This window comes from Tetrao urogallus (assembly GCF_951394365.1).
Source record: "Tetrao urogallus genome assembly, chromosome: 5".
Lineage (NCBI taxonomy): Eukaryota > Metazoa > Chordata > Aves > Galliformes > Phasianidae > Tetrao > Tetrao urogallus.
In genome coordinates, this window is record NC_136818.1 from 10,680,310 (window position 1) to 10,707,235 (window position 26,926).

Consider the following 26,926-nt stretch of genomic DNA (forward strand, 5'->3'; position numbering starts at 1 on the left):
TTTTTCAAATGGATTGAGACTGGAGGCCTAGCAGTCAGTCCTGCATCTGTAATTCAGCCAAATAAGTTCCTAGATAATGGCCTATGATTAATGGTGAGTGCTGATAGAAGGAGGTTATTAGAGAAAGCAAATTTGGAACAAACGCACTATATACATTATATACTTTACCGCCATCTGTGGGCATTTATAATAAATACAAATTAAAGTTAGTGGTTATAGAGTAATTATGTAACTTTTCTTCTCCAATATCTTACATATGTGAACAAGAATTCCTTAGATACAGTCTTATATTGAGCAAAATCAGAATGAAGAATTGTCAGGTTTTTGCACAGATATTTAGTATTATACAGAAAGAAAAAAGCAGCCTACGTGAAGAGAGTCCTTTTGGCCTGCATTGCTTTCAAGGTCATAATTCTGTAGTCCACTCGAGAGGAAGGACTGCATTTCATATGGATTATGTGTTCCCTGCACTCTACTGCCATGCACAGAACTGGATGTACTGGCTGTTGTCCTTTGTACTGCAATTCATTTGCTATTCAGTCCGTTCAGCTAAGAGTACATTCCCCACTTCTATGTCTCCTTGTGGTGTAAATGACATTTTATTTCCTTGTTTATTTTGTTTTGTTTGTGGAGCAAATATGTCTGTATAGAGAAGAAACAAATTCTTATCTCCCTTATTGTTACATACAGTTTCCGCAAAAGATAGGCGATATAAATGGAGAATTGCTGAAGGTAAAAGTAAGCCTAAAAATGACAGTTCTGATAACTTGCAGGAAGCAAGTATTCTTTGAACATACTGCTGCAAATGCAGCTTTAGAATGGAGTGGCAAAAGTGCCACAGCTAAACTTGCTGGTTGCATTTGGAGTTGTTCATGAAGTTCATTGGATGGTTCTTGGTTTTAATAATATGTTTCCAGTAATGTTTTCCATGCACAAAATCTGAGAGTCATGAAGTGCTAATGAGAGCAAGTGAGCAACGTGGCAGGTGTTAAGATAAATGACTTATTGGATGCAGCATTCAGCAAACAGTGCTCGGTTGGAAGAATTCCCAGCTTCTGAACTATTACAAAGCCATGGCAGTTCAAAGGCTGTGTATTTGCAAATGAGTGATAGATGGAGTGTGACAAACAATGTGGTTATTTATGGTCAGCAGCTAGACCACTGGAATGAAATTAGGGGTACTCTAGAAGGGTGTAGTTTGTTTTTCCTGGATATTTGAGAAACTTGTCTTTTTTTTTCTTCTTTCTCCCCATAGGATGTTTTTGAGAGTGAATGTTATTTCAGTGCCTCTCTTGTGAAATCACTGCACAGACTGTGCAGGAAGGAGTTTGCTTCCCCTTTACAATTAGGCATTCAATCTTCAGTTGTTTGACATGAATATTTCTGTATGTTCTTGAGTATATTTATATTTTTGTTGTGATATTTTGTATACCAAAAAAGACTTTGCTGCTCTTTTTCTCCCCTGGTTCAGAGATGTTAATTGGGTGGACCTGGGACTGTAGACATGTATATATCTATTGATGTCAGGGTTTCTGGTTAACTACAACCTGTAGTACTATGTGCTGAAGTGATTCTCTCTGTTTCTTATTTGTTTTCTGCCTGGGCAGTTACAGTTTGAGGGAAAAAAGCTGTTCTCTCTGCCTAATGCTGAGCTGTTTAGTTGACACGTCTGTTAAAGCTTCCTTTGCAGAAGTTAACAAATATCTTTAGGGGTTTTTGGATCTTCTCTTGTGCTAGTTTTCATTCCCAAACATTGTGGGCTGGCTCAATGGTGATAGAAATATTATTTTACTTGTTCCCAAATCCTCTATGTCCAAACATGTCTCTTTTTCAAAAACTAACTTACATTCTGCATTTCCATAGTCTGTTGCACTTCTCTGTATTCCTTTTTTGTCTTCTCTTTTGGTGTCCCAGTTCCAATTATTTCCTTCCTTTTTTCAGTGTATTCATTTCTGTTAATAAGAACACATTTTCACTACCACTGTACGTGTGGAGAGGAGTTTACCAAGCACCCAAGAAGCAAACTAAACTGTGTCTTCTGTTCTCCCAGCCAGCACCTGTGGGACCAGTTCTTACACATCCTTCAGGCAATGCCTTAGGCCAAAACTTTCTTCACCTGCCACTCTCTCAGTGCCCCAAATCCCGGATCTCCTGGCCATCAACCTTTTCTGGGTCTGTTCCTTGTACTTGAAACACTGAATTTGGAAGATTCCTTCTGCCATTAACCCTATGTGGAGAGGCAAAACACATTCTACTGTTCTTGAATTACTCTGCCAAGTCTCCATTTTTCAGCCTTTACTTGATAATTGAGATATCGAGACTCTTTTTTCCTCACATATATTTAAAGTGTTTATTTTTTCTGTTCTCAGATATACAAGCTGTACTTGATTCTTGCCTTGTTTCAAAGCTGCCTCTATTCTTCCCAATAGCAGCAGCAAAATCAATGACATTCTGATGAGTGTTTGCTCTGCTATGCATTGAAAAATGTACTAGCTGGCATGGAGTCACTGGGGCTGTCTTCAAAGTGAGAAAGATGACACTGCATCACTTTGCACCATGGTTCATGTTTGAAAGATTTGTTGTTTTTTTTTTCATTCTGTGGGAAAGGAAGCTGAAGTGTTTCAAAAATACACTTGCTGAAGGAAAGTTTAGATGGTGCTGGAGACATCAAATTTCAAGCTCTGCCCCAGGTCTGAGCATCCTTCCCTTTTCTCTCTTTTTACCACTGACATCAGGAATGCACAGGATACCCATTCAAGAAAAGGACTGATACCAGACCTTTCAGAGAGGTTCAGCACGAGCTGCAAGTCAAACTGGGTCAGTGCATATAGAAAGAATTTCAGTGACATTTAGTTATTCTAACTGTTACTACCAGATCAGTCTTATTATGTGTTCCCTTCCAATTCATTCAATTTAAATAAAAACTTCCTGCTAGCACTTATGTACATATCAGTGACAATCATCTAAATAAAATAGACCTGGCAATTCAATCTCAGTCTTATGAAGAGGCAAATCATATTCTATTTATTTGAAAATGGAATGTGTGTTGACATAGGGCTTATTTCAAAATAATGTCAAAATGTTAAAATCTTTATGAAATCTTAGCATTAAGTTTTATGGAGACGGGTATTTACTGGGATGCAATGCCAGGGGCTAAGACCAGAAGTAAGAGCTGAAGATGGGAAAAAATTTCTACCAGGACGGAAAAGGGAACAACCACAAACTTAGGGTAGTCAGACCTGTGGATTTTTTTTTTTTAATAATTTTTATTTTTATTGCTTGATTGATAACTCTTACTGGGTGGCCATACAATTTTTTTTTTTCTTCATTAAATGTGTTAAATTTTTACTTAGAGAAACCTGGTAAGTCCTTCCATCAGTCAGAGGTCTGAAGAAAAGGACTAAGTGTTGCTAAGAGCAGCTTAGTTAATTGTTAGTGAAACACAGGAAAAATTAAAATACATTTTTTTACTGTAAAGTAGAGAAAAGTAATAAAAAACAATGCCGGACGGTTAATGCCTCTCTTGTACCTTTCATTTGAAAGACCTCAGAAGAACATCAAGAAGAATAAAGGCAAAATCTATTCCCCACTGGCATCATTATAAATGTTGTATCCTCTAAAACTCTAAAGATATCCAAGAAGAGTAGGAGAATAAATGGCACTGAAATAAAGAAAGTCTCTCTGGAGCTTTGTTCAATCGGCTTTGTTAGAATTCACTCAAATAGGATGATTACAAGAAAAGATCTCATTTGTTTCAACATTAAAGGAGCAAATTAATATGTGGCAAGCTGCTAATAATTGCCTCATTATGTAGTGAATGGGCAATGCGTCCAATTTATAAAATTGCTATCATATTGTTAAAGTAACAATTGGGAAAGTTTAATCTGAATTTCCCGACTATCTGTATGATTAATTGTGGGATTCGCAGAACGAAGTGGGGTTGGTGCGTTGGAGTGAGCTCTGCAGCACACCATGGGCCTTCAGCTCTGAGAACTCTCGGGAGAAATTGAGCTTTTCATTAGCGTAAATTACATCTGCTTAGGTCCTGAGCTAGCCTTGGAAAACTGAATCTGGCAATCCTGGCTAGGAAGGCAGCTTGGAGTGGGAATGGCCCATCAAGATGTTGTGTTGTTGGGCTCCACTGACTTTGGGATCAGAAGGGTTGTGCTGAAGCTTTGCAAAGATATTAAGAAGTCCCAGCCTGCGTCATGTTACCTTGGTCTTCTGCAGCCATTCTCTTGCTGGAGACTTATGAAATGGTGGGGGGGAGCGTTTCAAATTGGAGAGCAACAAAATTTCCAAATATCGAAATCCTCTGTGGAAAAGCATCATGTTTTGTGACTTTCTTCTAGTTAGATTTGCTTGTGACCTTTTCTAATTCTGTCTGTTTTTGTTATTTAATGATTTGACCTTTGATTCTGTGAAGCTACTTCAGAGCTAAATGCAAAGATTTAATAACTAGAACTGTTTGATAAGTGACCTTTATTGCACAGCTATTTCTCTCTGCTAGAGAAGCAGCACTGTTTTGCAAGTCCTAACTCACAGTTTTAATTATCTTTTCTATTGTCTGTAAGCTTGCACAGGAAATGGAAAGGTCAGACATTTCATTTTCTTTACTGATTAAAATATAAGTGCTTCACAACAGTTACAATGTATCACTCAGGGAAAAGATGGAATAATTTGTCAGAATCGTGCCCAGATGCTCTGCTGAGGAGCTCTGTGTCCTCCTGGTCAGCAACAAAATGAATAATATTCGAGGAGCAAAAGCAGTTCTTCAAAGATAATAGGTCAGATCCCATGGTGTCTGGAGGTGAAATATCTGTCTAAATGCGTAAAAAGAGAAGAAAAGTTTTCTGTTGTTTTTTTTTCCCTTTGGCTGATATATCTGCAATATGAGTGGATGAAAATCTCGTAAAAGGTAGAAGTAGGCGTTTAATTTGTGATGGTCTGTCTAAAAAGCACAAATAGCAGCAGTACAGGTCTCTGTATTCCCTTGCTGATCTGCTGCTGACTGCTCTCTGTGGATGGGAGGGCTGCCTGCCCTCCCTGCAGCCTATTTTTGCCTCTCTTATATGGTTGCAGATGACAGCATTTAATTGCTATCCTGGAGTTTGTGACATGGATACCTATAAACAGTTACTGACAATTGCAGAATAGTCCTCCAACAATGCATGTTTTCTCTAATTCTCCAGTTTTTCATCTCTCTGAACTCTGGTTTCTTTGTGTAAGAAATGACTCTCTGTGTCTGTTCATCCTTAATGCAAATAAGTCATCAAGTTAAATAGAAAAGTGACAGTTTCTCATGCAGATTAGGGCTTTAATCAACAACTATCCCAACCAAAAATCTATGAAGGGTATAGGGATGTCAGTGTTTGGGGTGATGAGAGATAACAGAAGGTTACTCCAGCTCTTCAGGGGTCGTCTCGGAGCCATTAAGATTGTCCCAGTTTGGTAAGAGAAATAGCAGCCACAGCTGCCTTGATAATTCCCTAGTCTGACCCCTCTGGCACCCAAATCCCTGTGCCTGAGTGGCTCCAGCAGGAGCCATCTGGCAGAGGAGTTACATTTGAGCATCTTCTGAGTCTGTGATGGGACCTCACCACCATAGCCATAGCTGAGGTGTGGTGTCATAGCAAACAGGACGTCGAGCTAAGAGAGGAAAATAAGAAAGCTGTTGTGTATGGATTACAGAAACTGCTCCTCTTATCTTTAGCTGTTATAAACCAAGACCACAGGCAGCAAGGCTGTCTCTATATGGGGGCTCAGTAAATGAATACTGATACGTGGTTTTGCACATACTGCAGAAAATGTGATGCAAAAAGATACTGAGTTCAGTGGATGGTGCTGGAATGAGCTGAATGTTTGTCATGGGTGTCAGTCAGTCTTTTAACTCTCCACAGGATCTCTGTTAGCAAATGTGCATAATTAGGGCATCTGAAATTTCTCTATGTTGTAAAAATATCTGTTCTGAGATAGGATTGGAAGGGGTTAAGCCTCCACCTCTACTGAAGTAGAGCAGATTATATGTTGACCTAGTGCAGGCATTCAATATTATGAAAGCACTTTACAAATTGGAACAAGATAAATGAATCACAACAAAAGAGCTCGAAAACTGGGGGACACAATTGCAGGAGTGAGTGTACTCAGTTTATTCGAGCAGAACAGTTTCACTCAGTGAATAGAAAATGCTCAATGCATTTCTAACTAAGGTCAGAAAATCAAACAATTCCAAATTTAAGAGAGCAGCTCCATTTCAATGGAGACAGAAGAATATTCTGAAAAAAACACCCATCAATGTTGAGACAAATTTAAATGGGACCAGATTCTTGACCAAATTGTTTTTTCCTGTCTGGCAGTTTCATATTCAGTATTTGTTAGCTTGAAAGTTCACCCTGAAAGCTATAAATTAATCTACTGGGATTTGAACAATTCACTTCATGTTAGGATGTGAGTTATGCTCATGGATTTGTTTAGGTCACACAGCCATGTCCTCATAATGTATCTTTGAGAGAATTTCTGTAACTAAGCAGTAAACAGAAAGACTGTTGTGTTCAGCTGTATCTCCTGGGATTTCATCCTTGCTGTTAAACAGCCAAGCAGGACAATTCTCTGAAACTACAACAGCTATAAAAAATACATGGTGTTCTGTAAAGGAAACGCCATCAGTGCTGTTGCATACAGTCATACATCTTTAACTCCTGAAGAAACGATGAAAGAATGTTTTCAGGTACCACTCACATAGAGAGATCAAATCAATCACAGCAGAGTAGTGAAAAGGCTGCAGTTGTGATATCTACTGCAGAAACTTGATATACAAATATAATAATTGTCCCCCAAACATTTGATATTTTTGCAATTATAATTTGGCTATTATAGTCTTGAGGTGTTTATCTCTTGTCCTTATACTGTGCACCATTATCAAAGAAATCTGATCTAAGAGACCAGGTCCATTGTGGTCAAATGTAGCCAGGATGTGATCCACATCAGGTAAATTAGGTGTGATTTTGAAGAGAAATAACCACAAGGCTACTCAAAAAAGCATCTAGCTAAAAATCATCAAAACATAAGAGAAATGAATACTAACAGACATGTAAATGAAGTCAATCACTCCCAGTCAAAGCTGGGTTAGAAGATCAAGTCTGTGGCCATACAAAAAATTACAAATGGTGTGTGGCCTGGACCCTATTCTCTAAGTTTTTCTGGATGGATCTAGTTTTCATTTGTTTTAGATTTCTAGTAAAACTTTAATAAAATGCATCTTAAACTCTGATGCAAAAGAACCAGACAATATATATATACAATTTATATTCAGACAAATGAAATATTGTCTGGGTCCCTATATTTCTTTAAGGAGAGAACGATTCCTATTTTCAATACGTAAGGGAGAAAGAGTACCCCAGAACGCACTCAGGAAATACCGTCTTTGACTTCTCTTTGCCCAGGATTAAGTTCCTGAGTCACATGTCACCACTCCATCTGCCTCTCATTTTTCATGGTTGTAACAGTTCTCTGGAGAGAACACCACATTCCTCTATCTACACCTCTTTCCAGCTGCAGGGTTTTAGTGCTATCAGGTTGGTTGTTAGAAGTACACTTCATGTTTGACTTGTGTCACGAATTTGGGAATTATTCCTTCAGACACATAACCAGAATCAGCGTATAGTTAAATTTTCAGCATTATTTTTTCTGTACGTTTTCCCTGTTGCAGACACCTTTTCAAAACAGGCCTTGATCTAAATTATTTTCTGTTGCTGCTTTATCATTTTCTAGGGGAAAGAGTAACATCCAGAGAGAAAAAGAAATGAGTATTTTTCTAGTTGACTTCAGTAGGTGAACAAAGGAAAAGACTGCAGGCACTGAAAAGGGTTGCTTTTAGAACTGTGTAGCAGTAGGTTTTTCCATCAGCTCTACCACAAGGGGATTGATTTTCTTGTTTTATAAAGAGAAGTGTCGCTGTCAGTTTTTTGGATTGTCCTTGTCTTTCTGTTAACTGAATTCTCAGTCTTCATGCTCTGTAGAGAAGAACCTGCCATGTATTTTTGTTTTCTCTCTTCCAGCCTCTACAACTGGACTGTGACCTCTGTGCCATCGTTTCCAATTCCGGACAGATGGTAGGCCAGAAGGTGGGAGCTGAGATAGACAAGTCCTCCTGCATATGGAGAATGAACAATGCACCCACAAAGGGCTATGAGGAGGATGTTGGGAAGAGGACGACCATCAGAGTGGTCTCTCACACAAGTGTGCCTCTCCTACTCAAGAATCCTGAGTACTTTTTCAAGGAAACCAACAGCACTCTTTATGTGATCTGGGGACCTTTTCGAAACATGAGGAAGGATGGAAATGGCATTGTATACAACATGCTGAAGAAAGCTGTTGACAGCTACCCAACTGCCAAAATCTATGTGACAACGGAAAAGCGCATGAGCTACTGTGATGCAGTGTTTAAGAAGGAGACAGGAAAAGACCGGTAAGTTATACTTGTGAAGAGCAATTACAGTGTTTGACAAAAGACGTGAGAGAAGACCATGCTGGATGTCAGCTACTAAATGAATCCCTAGATATGTTTTTAATGGATTGTTTTGTGGTTTTGACTGTTATAAGCACTCGATGAGGCAGCAGCTAGGCCCCATTTACCCCACCTACGCTACCTTCTGTTCTTTCAATTTCTGTTGGCTTGAGTCCCAAAAAATATTGGATGTCTTTCTGAAATGTTTTGAAAGCTGTGTGTTGTTTTCAGCTCAATTTACTATTGATTAAATTGATATTTTATTTGAAGGGGATAATCCTACTCAAACAACATTTCCAAGTGCACAACCTCAGGATAACTCTGGATATTGTATTTTTGTCTCTATTGATATTCTCTTTAGTTTTACTTCAAGCACAAACCACAGGGTTGTGTGCTATTTGTGTTTCTTGGTGAAAATGGATTTGTTTTGGCATTGAAGGGGACCTCTGTGTTTTGGCATTGAGGCAGCCTCTGCTACACACTCAGTAGGAAGGAGTTTCCAGACCACTGTTGTGTCTCAGTATTTATTTTTCAGTTTGCACATCATGATTTTGCAGTTGTGAAGGAAAGTAGCTATTCTGACCACATTATAAAAATACAGATGCTAACTAATAGTTTAACCTTATCCAAACTTTTGACTTGGCTGTTGCTGTAGAAGTGCTTGTTCTCTCAGTCTCCCTTGATTCCCTTTGTTACTGAAGTGCCAAATCTTGGTTAGAGTCAATTTTGCCTTTTTGAAAATGAATTGAAATATGGGGCTTGTTCAGCATGTGCATATATGGCTGCTGCAATTCTGGAGTTGGAAGGGGCTTCCATACTCCATAAATGTCTCAAGGTTGTCATTGCTTTTTTGGTTTAAACTGAAGCTGATGGATTGAAGCTAACAGAAAATGCACGAGATGCATTTCTCAAAAATGTCCTTTAATAATCAAAGGCATCCAGTTTACCTATTCATCAAGCTAAATATGATCGAGAGAATATCATTGCATTTGTAAACTTCAATTTGTTTATATTTAAATTTGTATATATTCCATGATAATGGTTGTCAGGTCACAGACTTAACAATGTTGCGTTAAAATCCTTACTGTGAGAGCAGCTCAGTGCAAATAGATACCTTAGCATAGCCTATCAAAAAACATCATCATTCAAGTGTCTTAATCTCCAGCCTAATGTGTTCCTATTCAACAAATTAATACATCACAAAGTTTTATTAGTTCCTTATTAGCATAATACAAATTATCCTTTCCATGTCAAAGACAGATTGAACTTCTGTTCTCTCAAAGCTTATAAACAAAGTTCTTAGGAATCCTGGCATCAGTAGCCCAATGTCTTTCTCCTTTATCTGCCACTACAACTAAAATTTTCACACTGTGAGCAGAGGCAAATTGTAGAGGGACTTCATGATCCACATGATGTGGTGTACATAACTTTAACACTACAAAGTAAGCCAGTGCTTCTCACAGTGGCAATCAGATCACATCCTTGCATCTACTGTAACTTTCTTTTTCAGTTCTGCTTATCCACATCAAATGCAAGTGGTATCATTTTGTGCACTTGTCAGCTAGAAATGAGGGAAATAGTCAACATGTCACCAGCTCTCTACTAGTCAGGGGGCCTCCATTTGGAAATCATTTTCAATTCACAGAATCTTTATGCTTTCTCTAGGGAGGGTGATGAGTCTCTTAGAGGTATATGCCAGTTGTGGAAGCACTAAAGGCAGAGCACAAGAAATTTGGGAGTGATGAAAATAGTTTCGCACGTTATGCCAGACTGTTACGATGCTGAGACAGAATCAGGTTCCTCAGCCAAATATTCCTTCCATTCCTCAGAGAAACATCAACTCCTGCTTGCAGTATTAGTTAGAACAGAGGTCTGCTTCAGCATGTTCCCAGAAAAAAATCTGGAAGGATACCAAGTTCAACTCATATTTTAAAATGTACCAAGTGGATTGTAATCACGTCTATTTTAGCTTAATCCTAAAATACTGTCCTTATGTACAGTGTATTCTACTAAGGTATAGTAAAATTACAACAGATTGCTAGTCTGTCAAGCCTTTAATAGCTTTCTAGTTCTACTTTTTGGTAGTACCCTTTGGTTTCAAAGGGTGTTTTGAGAAGTGGCAAACAGATGTGTTCTGCAGTTGTTTCACTACTGCAAAAAAGCTCTGGTCCTACACTCTCGCTGGAGCTTCATCACTGAATTCAGTGGGCGCAGGTTCAAGCCCCACAGCTTTGCTATTGATCCATAGTTTATTATCAGTTGTATGGGGACTGCTGAATCACGGCCTGAACCTCTGATTGATCCCCTGAGGCGAGCCATGAGTCAGCCACAGGAGCACAGGTGAAGGCAATTCAGCTGTGCTGCCGGAAGGGGGGGAGCCTGGCTGCACCTCTCCTAGACCCATTTAAGAGCTGACCACCAGTAGGGCAGGATCTGTTCTGGAGATCCACTCCATTGGAGTTTCCCAGGCAAGCCCAGGATATGGGTGGTTCCTGCTTTGGTGTAACAGCATCATAGCCAAGCTCTCTGTTATACCGTAACATCTGTATATCCGTTAATTGTGCACTGCTATACCATAATATCTGTATATTCATTAATTCTGCACTCCTATACCATAACATCTGTATATTCATTAATTGTATATCAGTTCATGTAAGAAATAAGGATTGTCCCTGAAGAACTTCTAGCAGGTAGGTTGGAACCAAATTTTTTAATTCTTTCTGTAACAGTATCCTGAAATATGAGTTATCAGTGCTGGAGAATTAACCTTGTATGCAGTGTTATGAATCTGGAGGACATACATTTCTTCTGAGAGTCTTCATTAGCGAAGCATTTGAGTTCAATGCAGTGAATACTCATCCATTTTGAATAATTGTTGTACATAAATAATATTCATTACCAGACGCTCATGGTTTTTCATTAAAGCATTTTACTTGGTGCTTCCCTAGAGGAAACATAAACCTGGCAGCTTCTTCTTATACTTCACTAATGTTTGGTTATATTGCATGTATTGAGCCAAGTGAAACATTTAAAAAAAACATTGGATGATCACTAACTGTGGCATGTTTGTATCTCCTTCAATCCAGGTAAGTGGTTCTAAAGACATCTATAACTTTGCTATGTGGTAAGGCAATATGATATAACAACATTTAATTGGTAATAACAGAGAAAACTGTAGTCTTCATTAAAGCAGCAGAGCTAATTCTGGTCTGATAAAGTGCACTGAACAGCCCTAAATAGGTTTTAATTAGCTGGCACCAAAGCTGCACCACCCTTAGGGAGGGTAAAATTAATGAAAAATAGCAGCACATAGATCAGCGCTACTGGATGTCATTGCCTTAGGTGAAGGTGATGAGGAAGAAGGGAGTGCCTTTTAAGGATCATTTAGAAAACAGACTGCGTTAAATGTGACTTTTCAATGCAATGATAAAATAAATCTTTGCTAATATTGCTGAGACACTCAAATATCATCCTGTTTTCAGCCTACATTTGTATTTATTGTACAAACATTTCAGGCTGACCACTCAGCAGGTGCAGCTCCAGTCCCCGCTTGAGGCTGGCAGTGTGATCAGACACTGCCTGCAGGAGACACTGAGCCCCAGCAGACAGCCACTAATGCACGTGCTGATACCACCTGATGCATGGCTTCACTTAACGTCTGAGGTCATCTCATACATAACTGCCTGAAAAGAGCCAGATAGACTTTCCTGTGGAGATACGTTCTGATCCCCTGAAATTCCTGTAAAGAGACCTTCAGATGATGTTCTGAAAGCCAGCCCTTTGGGTGTAGGTTTGACTACACGCCCTCTTAACTCTAACAATATCCACTCCATATTGAAACAATCCAGTTCAACTTGTTCCTTCCAACTCAAAGGATTCCATGAATTCAACGTTTTATGGAGATTATTAGCTATACAAGCATGCTCACTGGAGGTAGCTGTGTTTCAATCAGATTGGTGTTTCTGAAGGATTTCTGCTAATGTCTTGGACGATTCTGAAGAAGTTAAATTGGTTTAGTGCTTCTTCTCCAGTTTTCAGTTTCCTCTGTGCCAGATGGTGCGATGTGTTGGGTTGTGACAAAGCTGGTTTATCATCTGAGGCAGAAAGATGGATCATTCTGATCGCTGACTTCTACGTAAAGATTCAAAACTTGGAGATGTGCTCAACCTGCTATTTTACTCAGTTCTGCACACTATTTTTTTCTAAACTTGGCAATATGTGAGATCTATATTAAATCTCTGTCATTTAGAGGTACAAATTATATTCATCTGAATTTTAGATTGACACTGTTAGGCAACTTAAGTCATCTCAGCTTCACCTCAGCTAATATGTGGTTTTTGATGTGTCTGACTGATCCACGCAAAACTGCAGTCTAGTAAAAATGTCTTGAACAAGAGAAATTACCTTCTCTGAGATACAGGTGGGTGCAAATTCTGTTGTTTGGGGAAGTTCTCTCAGAACAGAAATGGTAAACCTGTCAGTGGCTGGATCACACAAGTTTTGTGCTGTATTTCTTGGCTTGAATAGAGTATTGCAGTAATGTTATCTCTTTTGCGCTTACTTTCATAGTCATACTAGTTTCCTTATCAGAGAAAATATAAAATCTTACCCAGTGTTGGATAATAATTGCAGAATGAAGCTTTTCATTGGGAAGTTGTGGACATTGACAGTGAATTTGGCTCAGAGTTAGTTTTTGGGAGTTGGGCATGCTCTCATCTGCACTTTGTATTAACATGAGTTTTCTAAAAACTGGGAGGTGAGTAACCGTTCATTTTGCTTGGAAAGGAAAACAAGCAGAGTTAAGGAACATTTACATGCTTAAATTATAGAACTCTTGGAAGAAAATGATGGAAAAAGGATTCAGGCTGATATGGGGAACATAATGTGTCATAAACATTTTAAGGATAAAAATTCTTGTTTACAGTTTGATATAGTCTTTATCATGTTGATGTATTCTCTGCTGTTGCACTGATAAAGCAAAAAGTTCTCCATTGCCTGTGAACATTAGAGTAAGCCCCCAAATTTGTGCTGGACCTGGTCACCATTTCTCAAGTGCTTGACTACGGATCTTTCTCAAACCACTGCTTGGTACTTCCAGCCTTTCTTTTTGCAAAGGAATTCCTTCAGAAAACATTAATGGATTTGTCTTTCTTAATTCAAAGAGCGCTTAAGTAGTTTCATTGTCAACTGAGACTGCTTTATTACCTGGAAAAAAAAGTGAAGATCCAAAGCATGAAACCTTAATGAAATAAATAGATTTTTCATTATAAAACACTTAAAATCTCAACCTCTACTGCTATTTGTGGTCAATTACCAGAGTGCTAACAACCATTTGGGGGTTTACACGTATCTCATTCACTCTTCCCTGCTAAAAAAAACAGTTGTTCCCGAGTATCCTAGATTTATTCCCTGCAGCCTATTAGTATCTGCATTTATGTTTCTTTATGAAGATTTTCCTAATTAAGATGAACATTTTTCTTTATTAGGCAGATGGAACTCAATCGAAGTCTGTTTTTTATTAACGTGGCAGTAAACGCTGTTCAAAGCTCAAGCACTTTTTACAAGAAATGCAGCTCCCACTACACTACAGTAATTGAGTGGTAAAATAATGCATTATTAAAAAATTAGCAATATTATCTATTATTTTGTGGAAAACTGTGGCTGTGTAAGTATGAATTTAGAGACCTATTGATGCTGTGCTGATTGCTGACTTTAGTCATGGAGGTACTTATTTTTAAATAATGATGTAAGTGAAAGCGTACATGATCAGGATCTACTTTGTCTTCGTGTGTTTTCACATGTTGTGTGAATTCATCCGAGGTTTATTTGTTTTAATTTACTGAATCTTTGGGTGCCACTGAATGCTTTCTGCTCCTGACCAGCTAGATACTAAATCTTTACACAAAGTTTGATATTGACCTAATTACATGCACACATTTTTCATCCTGTCCTTTGAATGTTCTGCAGCTTTTATGGCCACGATCACATTGTTTTATCTCTTATGAGCTACACTCTGATTGCACATATAGATGAGATCCATCCCGGCCTTTTCTCACATCCCATGAATCCTTTTGAAGGATGAGGTCACCCAATGATACGTATGCTGGCAGTCCTGGTAGCGCTGTGGATCCCACTTTGCTCTTGTTCTGTTGTTTGTGGTGCAAGGGATTTTGTGGCTGTAAAGGGAGAAGATTTGGAGGAAAAAGTGAAGAGGTGCAGATTTTCAGTGAAGCCTTTGGTGTTTGTAGAAGCTTCGCTTCCACTGCAGCATTTTTGATTTTTCAGATCACAGCATTTAAAATAGACCTTGATTTTTTTTTTTTTCTAAAGGAGTTTTTAAAGGAACAAAACTAATTAAAATAAAACCAAGAATTTAATCTGTTTTTAAACTCAACCTTTCTGCCAGTTGAAATAATTTTCTTTAAAAACAGTGATTACCATTGAAGTCTGTGCTTATTCCTGGTTGTCATTTAACAATGCTTTTCTAAGATGTATTAAATAGATTAGGAAATAAATGCAGTATCACTATGGCTTTAGTGTGTTACCCATTGTTTACTGATTACTATGGGTTTCCTAATGGAAGTTCCCTAACGTGCACTGCTTCATATTTACAGTATTTAGCAAAATACCATGTTCTGCAAATGAATTACATGAGAGGTGCTGAGAGACTGTGTTATGGAGTTGCTGCTTGAGTGAGGATAGCAAATTTCAGAGGCAAGCAATAAAACACTGCAGTAATTTGTTGGTTCTTATAGGAAGGACTTTCTGTATGTCTTTCTGTCTGCTAGCTAGTAAAGTTTACAAGAACAGACTTTCATAACAAAAAGTTGTATGAGAATAAAAGTGACTCAAAACTAATTTCTCAGTGAATCTCAGTGAAAGAGAACATGAGAAAAAGAAAATATTTTCTTCTCAAAGCTTGGAACAGAAGGAAATAGAAGGAAAATAGAAGGAAAAACTGGTTAAAAATGGAAAATGCTTTTGGAATGTTTAACCTTACATGTATAGAAAGATTAAGAAACAAATATTCCAATGAAAAATTAAGAAGTAAGAACTCTGCAAGTTCCTATACTTACAGGTGGGAGGAAAATGGGGTGAAAGTGGTGAAATTCCAGGGTCTCATTAAGTTCATTTGCTAGTGATCTTTTCCATAGAAAGAAGTTGGGCTGCAGTTTCAGAACAGCGAAGCTGCTGTGTGTGCATTTGGATTTATAGTGCATGTCTTGGAGGGTAACTCAGGATTCACAGACACATCAGTGAGCCTGATGTTGCTATTGGGATATACTACAACCTGCATTTAGGAAACAGTCGCTGGGTAAGTCCTCATGAAGTTCTGATAATGCTCACATTCACTGAGCTTCTAATGATGAGGTAGCTGTGCATTTAAAAAAATCACATGCACAAGAGCTGCATGTACAATTTTACTCATGTGTTCACATCTTCAGTAGGTGTTGGAAGCTACAGCATAACCTAGGGACCTGTTACAAACCTTGAGGATTGTCCTCAAAGAGTTTACCTGATGTTATGACTGATAATTGGTGTGTAACTTAGTTTGGGTGTTTCCACACCCAAGGAAAGGGTGTGAAAGGCATACTCTTCAATTCTGTTAGTCAAAGATTCAGACATTGTTTCCAGCACTTCGTTAGCAGTTCTTGCTAGTAGTGGCATTCAGTACAAGTGATGTTGAGTGCCAAAGATAGCACTCTTCTCAGAACCTGAGCAGCCCATTACAGGGTTCAGTAAATATGCAAATACAGTAGGATTAAATGTTTCCAAATGCTCATATTTATTCTTTGCAAGTTTTCTGTTCCTATACCATCCTGATCTTTGGAGACTTCTTTTTCTTTTATTTTAAAGCATCAGCAACCATGAAATTTTCAGGGTTGGAAAAGACCTCTCAGATTACCCAGCCCAACCTACCACACTATGCCCAGCATTGGCAGCCTATGCCAGCGCATCACTGCTCTGTAGGAGAAGAAATTGTTCCTGATATCCAAGCTGAACCTCTCCTGGCGTGAACTGAGGCCATTATTCTTCTCTGCTATATTTGTATTGGTTACAGAATGGAAAAACGAACTTCTTAATGCATGCTTTACACGACTCATTAAAACTTCCAGTGCACAGGATTTGCTGCAAAAGTTAAAAATTACTGCAGATTATGTCAGTAGTGTAGAATAAGACACAGAGAAGGGAAGTGATAGCAGATGAAATCCTAAGGAGCAAACAGCATGCTTTTATCTTAACAAATATTGTCAGAAATACATGCACTGAGCTCAGTTGCCTCTCCATATGCTGCTTCAGAGTTTTCCTGTAAGTACACATCTTAGAGACACTGGCCCTCTTGTCTCTGAGGAGCATCCCAAACCTTTTCCCAATGACAGCTTTTACTAAAATATAGCAGATATCGCTTAAGCTTCAAAATGCCTCTGTGAGGCAAGGAATATTTATCTGCTTTTTACAAGCTGATTTCCTTGAGAAAGAGACTTTCCTTGGGGAAAGTAGGAGCTATTGTTGTATAGAAATTCGTGCCATAGGGATTTTTGAATTTTGTATACTTACCATGAAGGCGTTTCAATCTTCTGTGTTGCTAATTATGAGTTGGAACAGTCTGGAACTGTGCAGGTGGAACTGCATAGGAGAACAACTTTCTGTTGCTCTATAACCTGTTTTCAGCCAAACACAGTAATGTTCCGGCACTTCTTTCAACATGAAATTAGCAGTAATCTCTTGACATTTTTGCAATCAGTCAAAATATTAAGGAGAGAAAATAATCTGAAGAGTATTTGCAAAGCAGTATTTCTATAAGAATCATCTTGCTCTCAATTCTTTCATTTCAAGCATTATATGTTGTCCTATCAAATGTCCATTCTTCTCTGCATCATCTCCACATCTTCCTCCACTGCATTTAGAAATGTGACTAACATTTGTTATGTTAATTGACTTTTTCTTTCATGAAGGGAGAATTGTGTCTTAGTTGGAGCTCTCTTTATGGGCTGCTATGATTTTGTATTTTCTGATAAAATGTATTTTGTATTATTAGTAGAAAAAAGCCGTAGTCCTTACCTCCACTGGGCTTATCCAATTGTCTTAAATTTCCTTTACCTACTCTCCCAAGAAAGCAGACTATCCAAGGGAGCTGAATTACAGATTCTCCCAGGGAATCTCAGCTGCAGTGGCATCCCAGAGCATTCTCCCTCCTGAAAGTATTTTGGGTCTCACTCGTGAATGTGCCCTGCAGAAACAGAAGGCATTTATGTTTATATAGCATATCCTCAGCTTGATACTGCTTAGACCTGTTGAAGCATCAGTGGCTTCTATGCTACTTGACCTGATTAGGAGGAAGGTAATGAACAAATTAATAACTGAGGGCAAGTTCATTGTTTATCAGTTGGAAAGAGTATTTTAGATGATATTTCTAGATGTGGTTTATGGTGTGGTACTTGGGGATGATATCACCAATGCAATCTTATTCTAGTAACCCTTCAAACTTCTAGATCTCAAAATTCTGCTGTTTTTAAATAGTAGCCACTGCTTTCATAAACATTTGACCAGTTTCAGGGTAGCACTATAAGAGCAGCTCTGTGTATTTCAGTTAAACTTTTCCTTATGTGCCAGGACAGAGACTGGCATATAATATATTTTCTTCATTATTACTTTACATTTTTCCCTGAGGCTTCACTGATTTCAAAACCAGGATCTTCATTATATTAAAATGGTGGCATTAATACTTTCATCTCTGTGGGTGGATTGTAATAGAAAGTTTCAAAATAATTGGCTACGAATGTGAAAGGTAAAAATCTATATGGTGTCATATTGCTCATAATGTGACCATTAAAATAACAATTATGTGATAATGAAAAGAGTCACTGCTTTAGCTTATCTTTACATAATGTTGATAGCTAATGAAAACAGGGAAGATTGTATCTAATTACAGTTAACAATGCCGTTGCGTTTCCTGTAAATATCACATTTTGCTTGGGTTTGTAGATTTGCATGCTTTTCTGAAGTTTGTGAGTGCGTTCTGTGTACTTCAAGTATGACTACTTTTAGAACAGTAGCTACATTTATTTTCTCAAAAGGTCGACACTGTCTTCAGAAAGGCTAAGACTTTGAACATTTTGGAAATTTGATTAGCTGAGGCAGATGTGTCTTGCAACATGGCCATATTGAACAGAAATAAGAGGGGGGGGGAAAAACCAACAACAACATGTAGGTCATCTTGATTTGTTGTGTTACAAAAGCAAAGGTAGCCTGACATCGAGTCAGTCAGTAGAATAAATTCTCTCTTTAGGTCGTGCTTTGACATGGATAGAGAAGCTTCTCATTCTGTATGGTGAGATGCTGAGCTCAGAGTTAAATGTGCTTGGTTCAGGAACATAGAGCCATAGCTCCCAGTGATCTTAAGGGCAAGAGCATCCTTTAGAATTAAGCTGTTTTGGTTTTTGTACATCTCGAGCAGACTACACTGGATTTCCACAATGCAGTGATGTTGGCCTTTGCATTGTGCGCTACTTGCAATATTTTCTATACATAATGACATGGCTGAATGTTACCTTTAAATGCCAAACTCATGAAGGTTGGAATTGCATTGCTCTAACTAATTTCCAAGGGGCTTCAGCTTTTGCTCCTGCTTCTCTTTTTGACCATCTCAGGCTCTTCCATTTGGGTTATCTAAATGAAACTGTGGGCCTTCATGCTGCCACTGTACTTCAGTCACAAACTCTTGTTCATGTTTCTCTTCAGTAGCATACTTGTTTCTATTTGGTACAATTCTTGCTTTCTTTCAAATATTCTTTTTGTCTCTCTCTCTTTTTTCCTTTCTTATTACTTTACAGATATTTTCCACATTTTTCCTCTTTGACTTTCTGCCTCATTGTTTGTAACTCTGTCATCTATATAGCTTTTGCCTTTCAGCCTTTTGTCCTTTTATTGTGAAATGTATTGCCTCAAATACGCCTCCTGTTTTCTGCGCAATCTTTTAAAAGCAACTCAAAGTCCTGCAAGGTATCTGATGAGGAACGGCTCTCCCTTATGTGCCCGTGCCCTTGCCCTGACTCCTGCATCTGAATACTGGAGTAGAATTCCTGAAAGACTGCTCTGGCATTACAGATCCCAACTCAATATGTCCAGCACATAAAACAAAAACAAAATATCACAGTGGGATGTAGAAGCTGTGCATGATTATTTATTGATGACTGTTGGCTACATGAATTAAAACAGCAGGGAGCTAAGATTTTGATCAGAAACCAAGTGATTTCCTGGACACTTCTTATTTTTAAATATGAACATAACATGAACCCAATGTGCTTCTGCTGTTAAGTACTCTTGTGTGACCTGCTATGTAACAGAAACATGTGTTGTTCTCTGAGGTATATGCAAGCAGTGGTAGGAGCTTGCTGGTATTCGGCAATTCTTATATATGTGTGTATATAAATGTATGTACACATTCATTAGATATACATGTGTATAGCTTTGAAGTGACATGCAGTAGGGATAAATTCTATTTTCTGAGATTCTAGGCTGGAGAAACACCCAAAGAAGGATTAAAAACACCCAGGAACTACAGTAAAATAAATGCACCCTCAAGCAATTGTTGGACCCAGTGGATATATTGACCTTGCCACCTATAAATTGCAGCACTATGAAGCATACTAACTGCATTCCCCCCATCCACAGCACTGTCAGATGAACTATTGGAGGTGCTTCATGTCCATGTTGAGGCATACCAAGCACTCAGCTCTAGAATTTCAGTCAGGGATTTGGCATGCGGCTGCCTGACCACAGCCCTTCTGTGAGCTTTGAGCATGGAAAGTGTTCATCAAGAGGCTTCACTTCACATGTTCCATAGTGTTAGTACTGAGCAAGGTTCGTTTGGTTTGCTTTAGATTTTGTAAGTACTTTTCAACTGTGACAACACAGGGGAGCTCGACTTGCAGTAACTCCTGGGTCTTTATGCACTACAGATATAATTTATTTGCTTTTAGTTTTTGTAACATCACCAACTGCTAAGGGAATTGATGTTTAATATGCTTCTAAATAAGTAAAACGAAAGTATGAATAAATAATGCCTGCTTTATTAGTCCAGGTGTTTTCAGCATTGCTGAATGTGATTTGATGACAGCCGCCAGCACTTGCAATGGCAGAAAAAAAAACAACAGATTTCTCTGTGATTATTATCATTATAATAAAATATAATTGAAAGATTACAAAATTGATTCTTTTAAAAATTAATGTTGCATGAGTAAGCAGGCTCTGTGACATTCAGATTTTTTATCAGTGTTATTTAGATGGAAAATGGCTTGTTTTTCTTCCTGGCAGAAAATTGCTGATTTTCAAATAGGCATGTTACAGAAAACAGTCCCAGAAGGTTACAGGAGACAGCAGACCTATGTCATTATGCCTTACATTCTCCTGATGGGTTCGGAGAAAAGCCAGAAACAAAAGAAAGTGGCATTAATTATTGAGAGAGTCTTGGGATAATCTATTTGGCCAAGTAATTTTGCATGAAACTTACAATAAAGAATTTGACTGCAAAGAACACAAACTCCTTCCATCAATATGCAATTTTCTGGATCCATTTGTCCAAATGATTATTAACAACAGTTGCTAAATTTGTGATGCTTTAAAATTTCTAAGGGCTGTGAAAGCATTTTTTTAGTTAAAAGGATGGAAGTTCATGAGGAAAAAAACAACAGAACCGAAAGACCAAAGTCAGTTGTAAGACAGTTTTAAAGTGCAAGGTATTGAAAACAGCAGGAAACCTGAGGACTTGGAATAGCAATCATACAGCATCATCCGCTCCAATCAGGAAAGTGGAAACCACAAATTTATCTTTGATGATTTCCTGTGAATATGCTCTTTGAGGACAGGTTGCCCTGCCCACTGTTGTGGAAGAGCTCAGAGTTACATCCCTTCTCACCGTAACATATGGATCTCAGCACGCCGTGCTTTTCCTTTTTTGAAGTCATTCTTCAGATAGAAATGTTTGAGTAAAATATTGTTGCAGAAATGCTGGTAAGCATCCTTCAAACCTGGCAGGAACCTTCTAAGACATGCTGGAGCACTCCCACATCTGAGCAGTTGCATTCCTGCCACTTTCTGGTAGTCAGTACTGCCCTTCAAAGAAAATTGCTAAATGGCTCTGCTACATCATTCATTCTTCATTTGCATTAGAAATGGCTTTAAGCAATAATAGGATTATAGCCAAGAAGTGCCAGTACTTTATCATACATTTATTTGGCTTAATATATAGAGGTACGTATTTGAGACAGCATTTACTCTTCTAGAGCTCATCGTAAAAACCACTCTGAATGGGAGTGTTTAAGGGAATGACAACTCCAATTAATTCCCTTAGAATAGCATGACTGGAATCAGATGCAGTATTTCTCTTTTCATTAGGCATTTCTGCATTGTTATGAGTGTTCTTATAGCATGAGATGAATTAAGTTAGCTAAAGAAATCCTAATGAAAACAGCCTACAATAGGCTGCTATTTCTTTTACTCAGTACGGCAAAGTGTGACCTTTGGTTGTGGTACCTTGATAGCATCAACAGAAATAGATCCAAACTTTCATTTTGAGAAATGTGGAGAAGCTGTGTGCTGCAGACATCCTTCTACCTGCACAATGAATTGAACAGTGTTACAGCTTTTTCAGCCAGACATGATCTCCTTCTTCCCCTATTTCCACTTCCACCAAATCCCTGTAAATCCTTGTTTGGTTGGAAGAGCAGATCTTTATTCTGGTTTTCAACATGTACATTCCTCACTGGAGTCAGGAGGTCAGCCTTCATGTTGTTCTTCTGTTCCCAAATGGGATTGCTGTGTGGGAGGAGCTGGTTTCTCTCTTGGAAGTGGTGAAGACATTTTGATTAATTTTAGGAAATCTGAGTTAGCAGCTAAATTTTTCCATTTCTTGGTCATCAGTGTCTACTGGTTTTAGGCAGTGAATGTGGCACAAATACAGCATCTTCAAATCGTTTCCTTAGCAGTTAAGTATCTATATCTATATATATATATATATATGTATATTCTACTGAAGCATCTGGAGTTTCAGTGGAATGTCAAGCAAATGGAATTCAGAATGCTAATGTGGAACTTTTCATTAATTGAATAATAAGGGATTTTGTAGTAACATTAGTCTAAATCTCGTCCTGTTTTTCCTAAGAATGATGGAGTTCTGTGTGACTGCTGGTGTTATAGGCATCTTAGTATTGTGAGATAATAGTAAAGGCAGATAAAAGATGGATATACTGGGAATGTACTGATAATTGAGAGTTTTCAATGTATTTTACCCATGTCTAAAAGTGATCTGCTCAAATATCACAGCAAAGAAATATGCATTTACGTATCAATATTATATCTTGAGTAGAATGCATTGTTTGTAATGCATTGCTCTTGGTCTCTCTTCCCATTCATTTCTTTTCAGGCTGTCACAAAACATGCTTTGAGAGAAATAATTTTGTGATGGGAGCATTCCCTGCCTTCTAAAACCACAGACAGCAATTCATCTTGCACACAATCAGCCATCTAGTAGTGATGACTTTCCATCCCTGTAAACTGGAGTTAACCTCCTGGTCTGTACCCTTCATTCTGATAATCTTAGTTTATGTATAAATAGCTTGAATAATTTGAGTGCTCTTGAAAGAGTCAGAATAATGTCATATGCTAAAACCTACTAAAGCTTTTCCAGTTATGTGAGTCTGCATCAGTCCTAGTTCACTGTGACTGTTCTCTAAGGTGTTGGCTTCTTTTCTGGGTGAAGATCACTGGTCCAAATCAAGTAAACTGAGCATTAACTGCTATGAGGAACTGGTGGAACTATCAGCTTTGTGAAGTCTAGATTTGGCCTTAAATATGTGGAGTAAAGAATGGATATCAGAAACCATTGTAGATATTTGTTACTTAGCAATACTTTTAAACTCTTTTGGCAGATCTGTGGTACCACTGCATGCAGTTTACTCAGTGCTTTAACGATGAAACACTCCAAAGTGTAACTCAGTCTCTGATGTGTAAAAGCAATGAGTTGAAAGGAGTGGGAAGAAAGACAATAGAACTTGCAGAGTCTCGGCTGAAAAACATCTGAGAAAATTCTGTTTAAAAACCTAAGTTACAATATGCATACTTTTCTACTGAGGACTGAGTCTATTGGTTTCAAATTAGAGGCTCACACAAGAGTTATCTTTGCTGTGTCTAATAAGCAGTAATTGATTCTTCTACTTCCTGGGGGAGACATCACTATTTAAAGTACAATTGAATTCCAAAGTACCTTACAGTGCTATAGTGTAAAGTCATACCAGCCTAGCGCTGAGGGAGACCAAGTGCTTTGTGGATGTGCACAGTTAAGTGTAGACCCTTTTCATTCTTTCATGCTCTTTGGATGCTGAATAGCCCGGTCAGCAGCATTTTTCACCTTGTAGTTAACAGATGCACAGAAATGCAAGAAACAAAAGCATGGCAGCAGAACAACTTGGAACAGTGTGGTCTGTTTTTATTCGTAAACTGGCTTTGTTGTTTGTTTGTTTGTTTTAAAGTTTTCTTGTCTGATTCCTAATAATACACCTTTAATTATCCATGTAATATCAAGGGTGAAACAGTAACCTGTTTGTCATCACCTGAATACTTTTGGGGGGGCAAATAGGATTCTCCAGGATTACTGGCTTATCCATTGAAGGAAAATTGATTTGATCATCAGATCTGCCCTTTCTGGGGCTATAAAAGTACTGGCTTTACAGAAACCATTTTTAGCACTATTAATGGCTATAACTTCACCCTTCAGTTGTACAAAAGAGTCTGGCTATAACTAACAAACTGTGTGTCTGTCTATAATGACTGTCTTGATAGTTTCACAGATCAGTTCAATAAAACTTCTTGCGCTCAGGGGAGAGATTTGGGAAAGAGCATCTCAGTGACATTCTTGCCATTCGCATTACCATCACTATGCACTCAGAGAAATATGTTTTAAAAATTGATTATGTATTTACAACGCAGATGAGAAATGTTTTTTTAATAGTGAGAAACTCCCAATGATGCAGCCTGTGATCTACAGCACTGAGTTGGTTTCTTTGATTTTAATGCTACAGAATGCAGTCATAAAAGTTTTAGATCCTTAATGTCATAGGGTGCAGCTTCTTGACACAGAATGTTAATGTTAAAGGAGAGAGCTGCTGCAGGCAAGAGCTCCAAACCCAGTAAAAACCAAAGGCTTAAACTGAACCTAGTTAGCTGACTGCATTTCTATACTTATCATTTAATATATAAACTATAGAGAACTTGCTTGAAACTGACTTAAGGTTGAGACATAAAGTCACTAATTAAGGTAGACTTGCAGTGGGCCAGTTTGGCAATGTGGAGGGTAGGGATAAGGAGTTTGGTCTGGATAGTTCTCTTGCCTCTCCCTTCAGGCAGCTTTTCTTTCTGAAAAAAAAAAAATTTCATATTTAGCTCTTTGTTAGCTAAAGATGGGGAGGTAAATTGTAGTTATATGTCTTCTGACTGTGCATTATATCTTCTGACAGGTGTATAACTGAAAGGCAGTTTGCTATGTCATACTATTCTCTCTGGTAGCCTTCCAGTTGTGCTGAAGAACTATTTATTTCTGGCTGCAGAAAACTGATCTGAAAATGAGTTCCATCCTGGAATGCAGGGAAAAAAGGACATGGAAAAGTGGGAGGAACAAAAAGAATCCATTTGTAGAAGTTTGGCCAGGTAGCTGGAGTGCCTTTTCTAAGTGTAGGAACTATATGTATTCATGACATTTATTGTAAGAAACAGTGTTAAGAAACTTCAGCTGTTATCCAGAAGTTCCACAAACATGCCAGGTGTATTAGAGTTTACTTTGATAGAGAAATACATTGACATATCTCACTGCTGGGAGACTACTGCCCAAAGTTGCCTGAAATATTTCCATTATAAAAACTGAGTTCAGAAAAGTTCAGAAATTGCTTTGTTCCAGTTCTGCAGTGACTGTGCTTAGCTGGGATGTTCAAGTTAACAATATTGTGGGCTTAAATACGTGAATGCTGTTGGTGGTTTTAGTTGACTGCCTTTTCTTCTGAAATCCATTTCTCCTTTAATTCAGCAAGGAAAGTGTTCACAGGTCTGTCCTTTCCCTGTAGCAAACGGTCCTGCTCTTGTAATCTCACCCCGTGGGACCCACAGAGCTGGGCCAGCCTTGTCTGAGGGCTGTAGTGGGAATCTGCCCTAAGCTTAAGATCACTGCTAGTTCCTTTGGGATGTGAGGCCCATGTATAGAGTTGAAAATCACAGAGGAGATGGAAAAAAATCTTTCATCACATAGGAGTCAGGTACCTTCAGCTAGTGCAAGACTGTATTTGCATTGCCTGCTCAGACCTGTGTCTCTGTGACTAACCTTTTGCAGCATCTGCTGTCCAGGAGTGAATTAAGTTTACCATCTGTCATGAGCCAATTCAGCACTGGATGTTACTGTTCCACACGTTTCTTGTTGCTCCCATGAGAACTAGAGCTGCTAACAAGAATGTGTGTCTATTGGGCAGGCTGGGCCATAGCAGAGGTGTGCAGTAAACCATGATGTTGCTTCCGTGGCTCCTCACCACAGCCCTCACAGCAGAGCCAGCGCTGGCTTGTAGCAGCCCTGTTGATGGCAGCTGCTCCAGTATTTGGGGATGCTGAATGCCCATCACCTTCTTATACTTTTGGGAGCTCCTGTAGAGGTAGGATGGTTGGATGGAGAGAATCCAGATCTAGAAGGCTGCCTTTTATTGCTTCATCTGTTCACAACTTCTTTAAAGCTGATTGAAACGGCACTTACTCCCTTTGAGTAAATAACCTCGAGGGGTCAAAGTCTAAACTGTTGAAGTGAATTGTGTACAAGACGTGTCCTGGAGTCATGGCATGGATGATGACATTGAGAAGATCTAAGTGGCTTTTAGGGTCCTGCAGGTAGCTGCAGCAACTCAAGAAAATGTTGAACTGGTGGGAAGAATGCTGAGGATTCCTGGCTACCGGGTGTTGAAAATGCCTGTTCCTATCTCCTTCCCAGAGCAGTACTGAGCTATGTCCCTTGCAGTTTGTAGTTAGCCCGTTCATCTGTGAATGGAACAAATATTAATTGCAGTTCACCACTTCCATCTGGCATCAGTGTGGTGAGTGGAGACCTCTTCCTAATTTACAAAGAATTATATGCCTTCCTGCCATGCTGCTCTAGTGAATAGTAGAACCCAAAGCTAGCTCTAAATGTAGAGATTTAGAATTGTTTCTCCGCTGGTAGTGATACACCCAAAACTGGGTATCTGTCTGCTCTTTTACTTTCTCTTTAATTGATAAAAATATGATTTCCCCCTCATTCAAAGGAGATTGAATTTCCACATAGCAGGGGAAAACAAATGCCCTTCAGCATTGCTATCTGTGAATTGGGGCACCAGATGTCTTTTGAGCAGGCCT

At 38.6% G+C, this 26,926-nt stretch overlaps 1 protein-coding gene across 1 annotated transcript in view; it reads left to right on the forward strand.

Annotated features, from left to right (window-relative positions):
* Positions 1–8,108: 8,108 nt before the first annotated feature.
* ST6GALNAC3 (ST6 N-acetylgalactosaminide alpha-2,6-sialyltransferase 3) overlaps positions 8,109–26,926 on the forward strand; it is a gene marked incomplete at both ends in the record, with an annotated part of 65,224 nt that continues 46,406 nt past the window's right edge. Inside the window, one exon of the mRNA XM_079536494.1 lies at positions 8,109–8,467. Within this exon, the coding sequence (XP_079392620.1) occupies positions 8,109–8,467 (359 nt within the window). The remainder of the gene's footprint in view (positions 8,468–26,926) is intronic.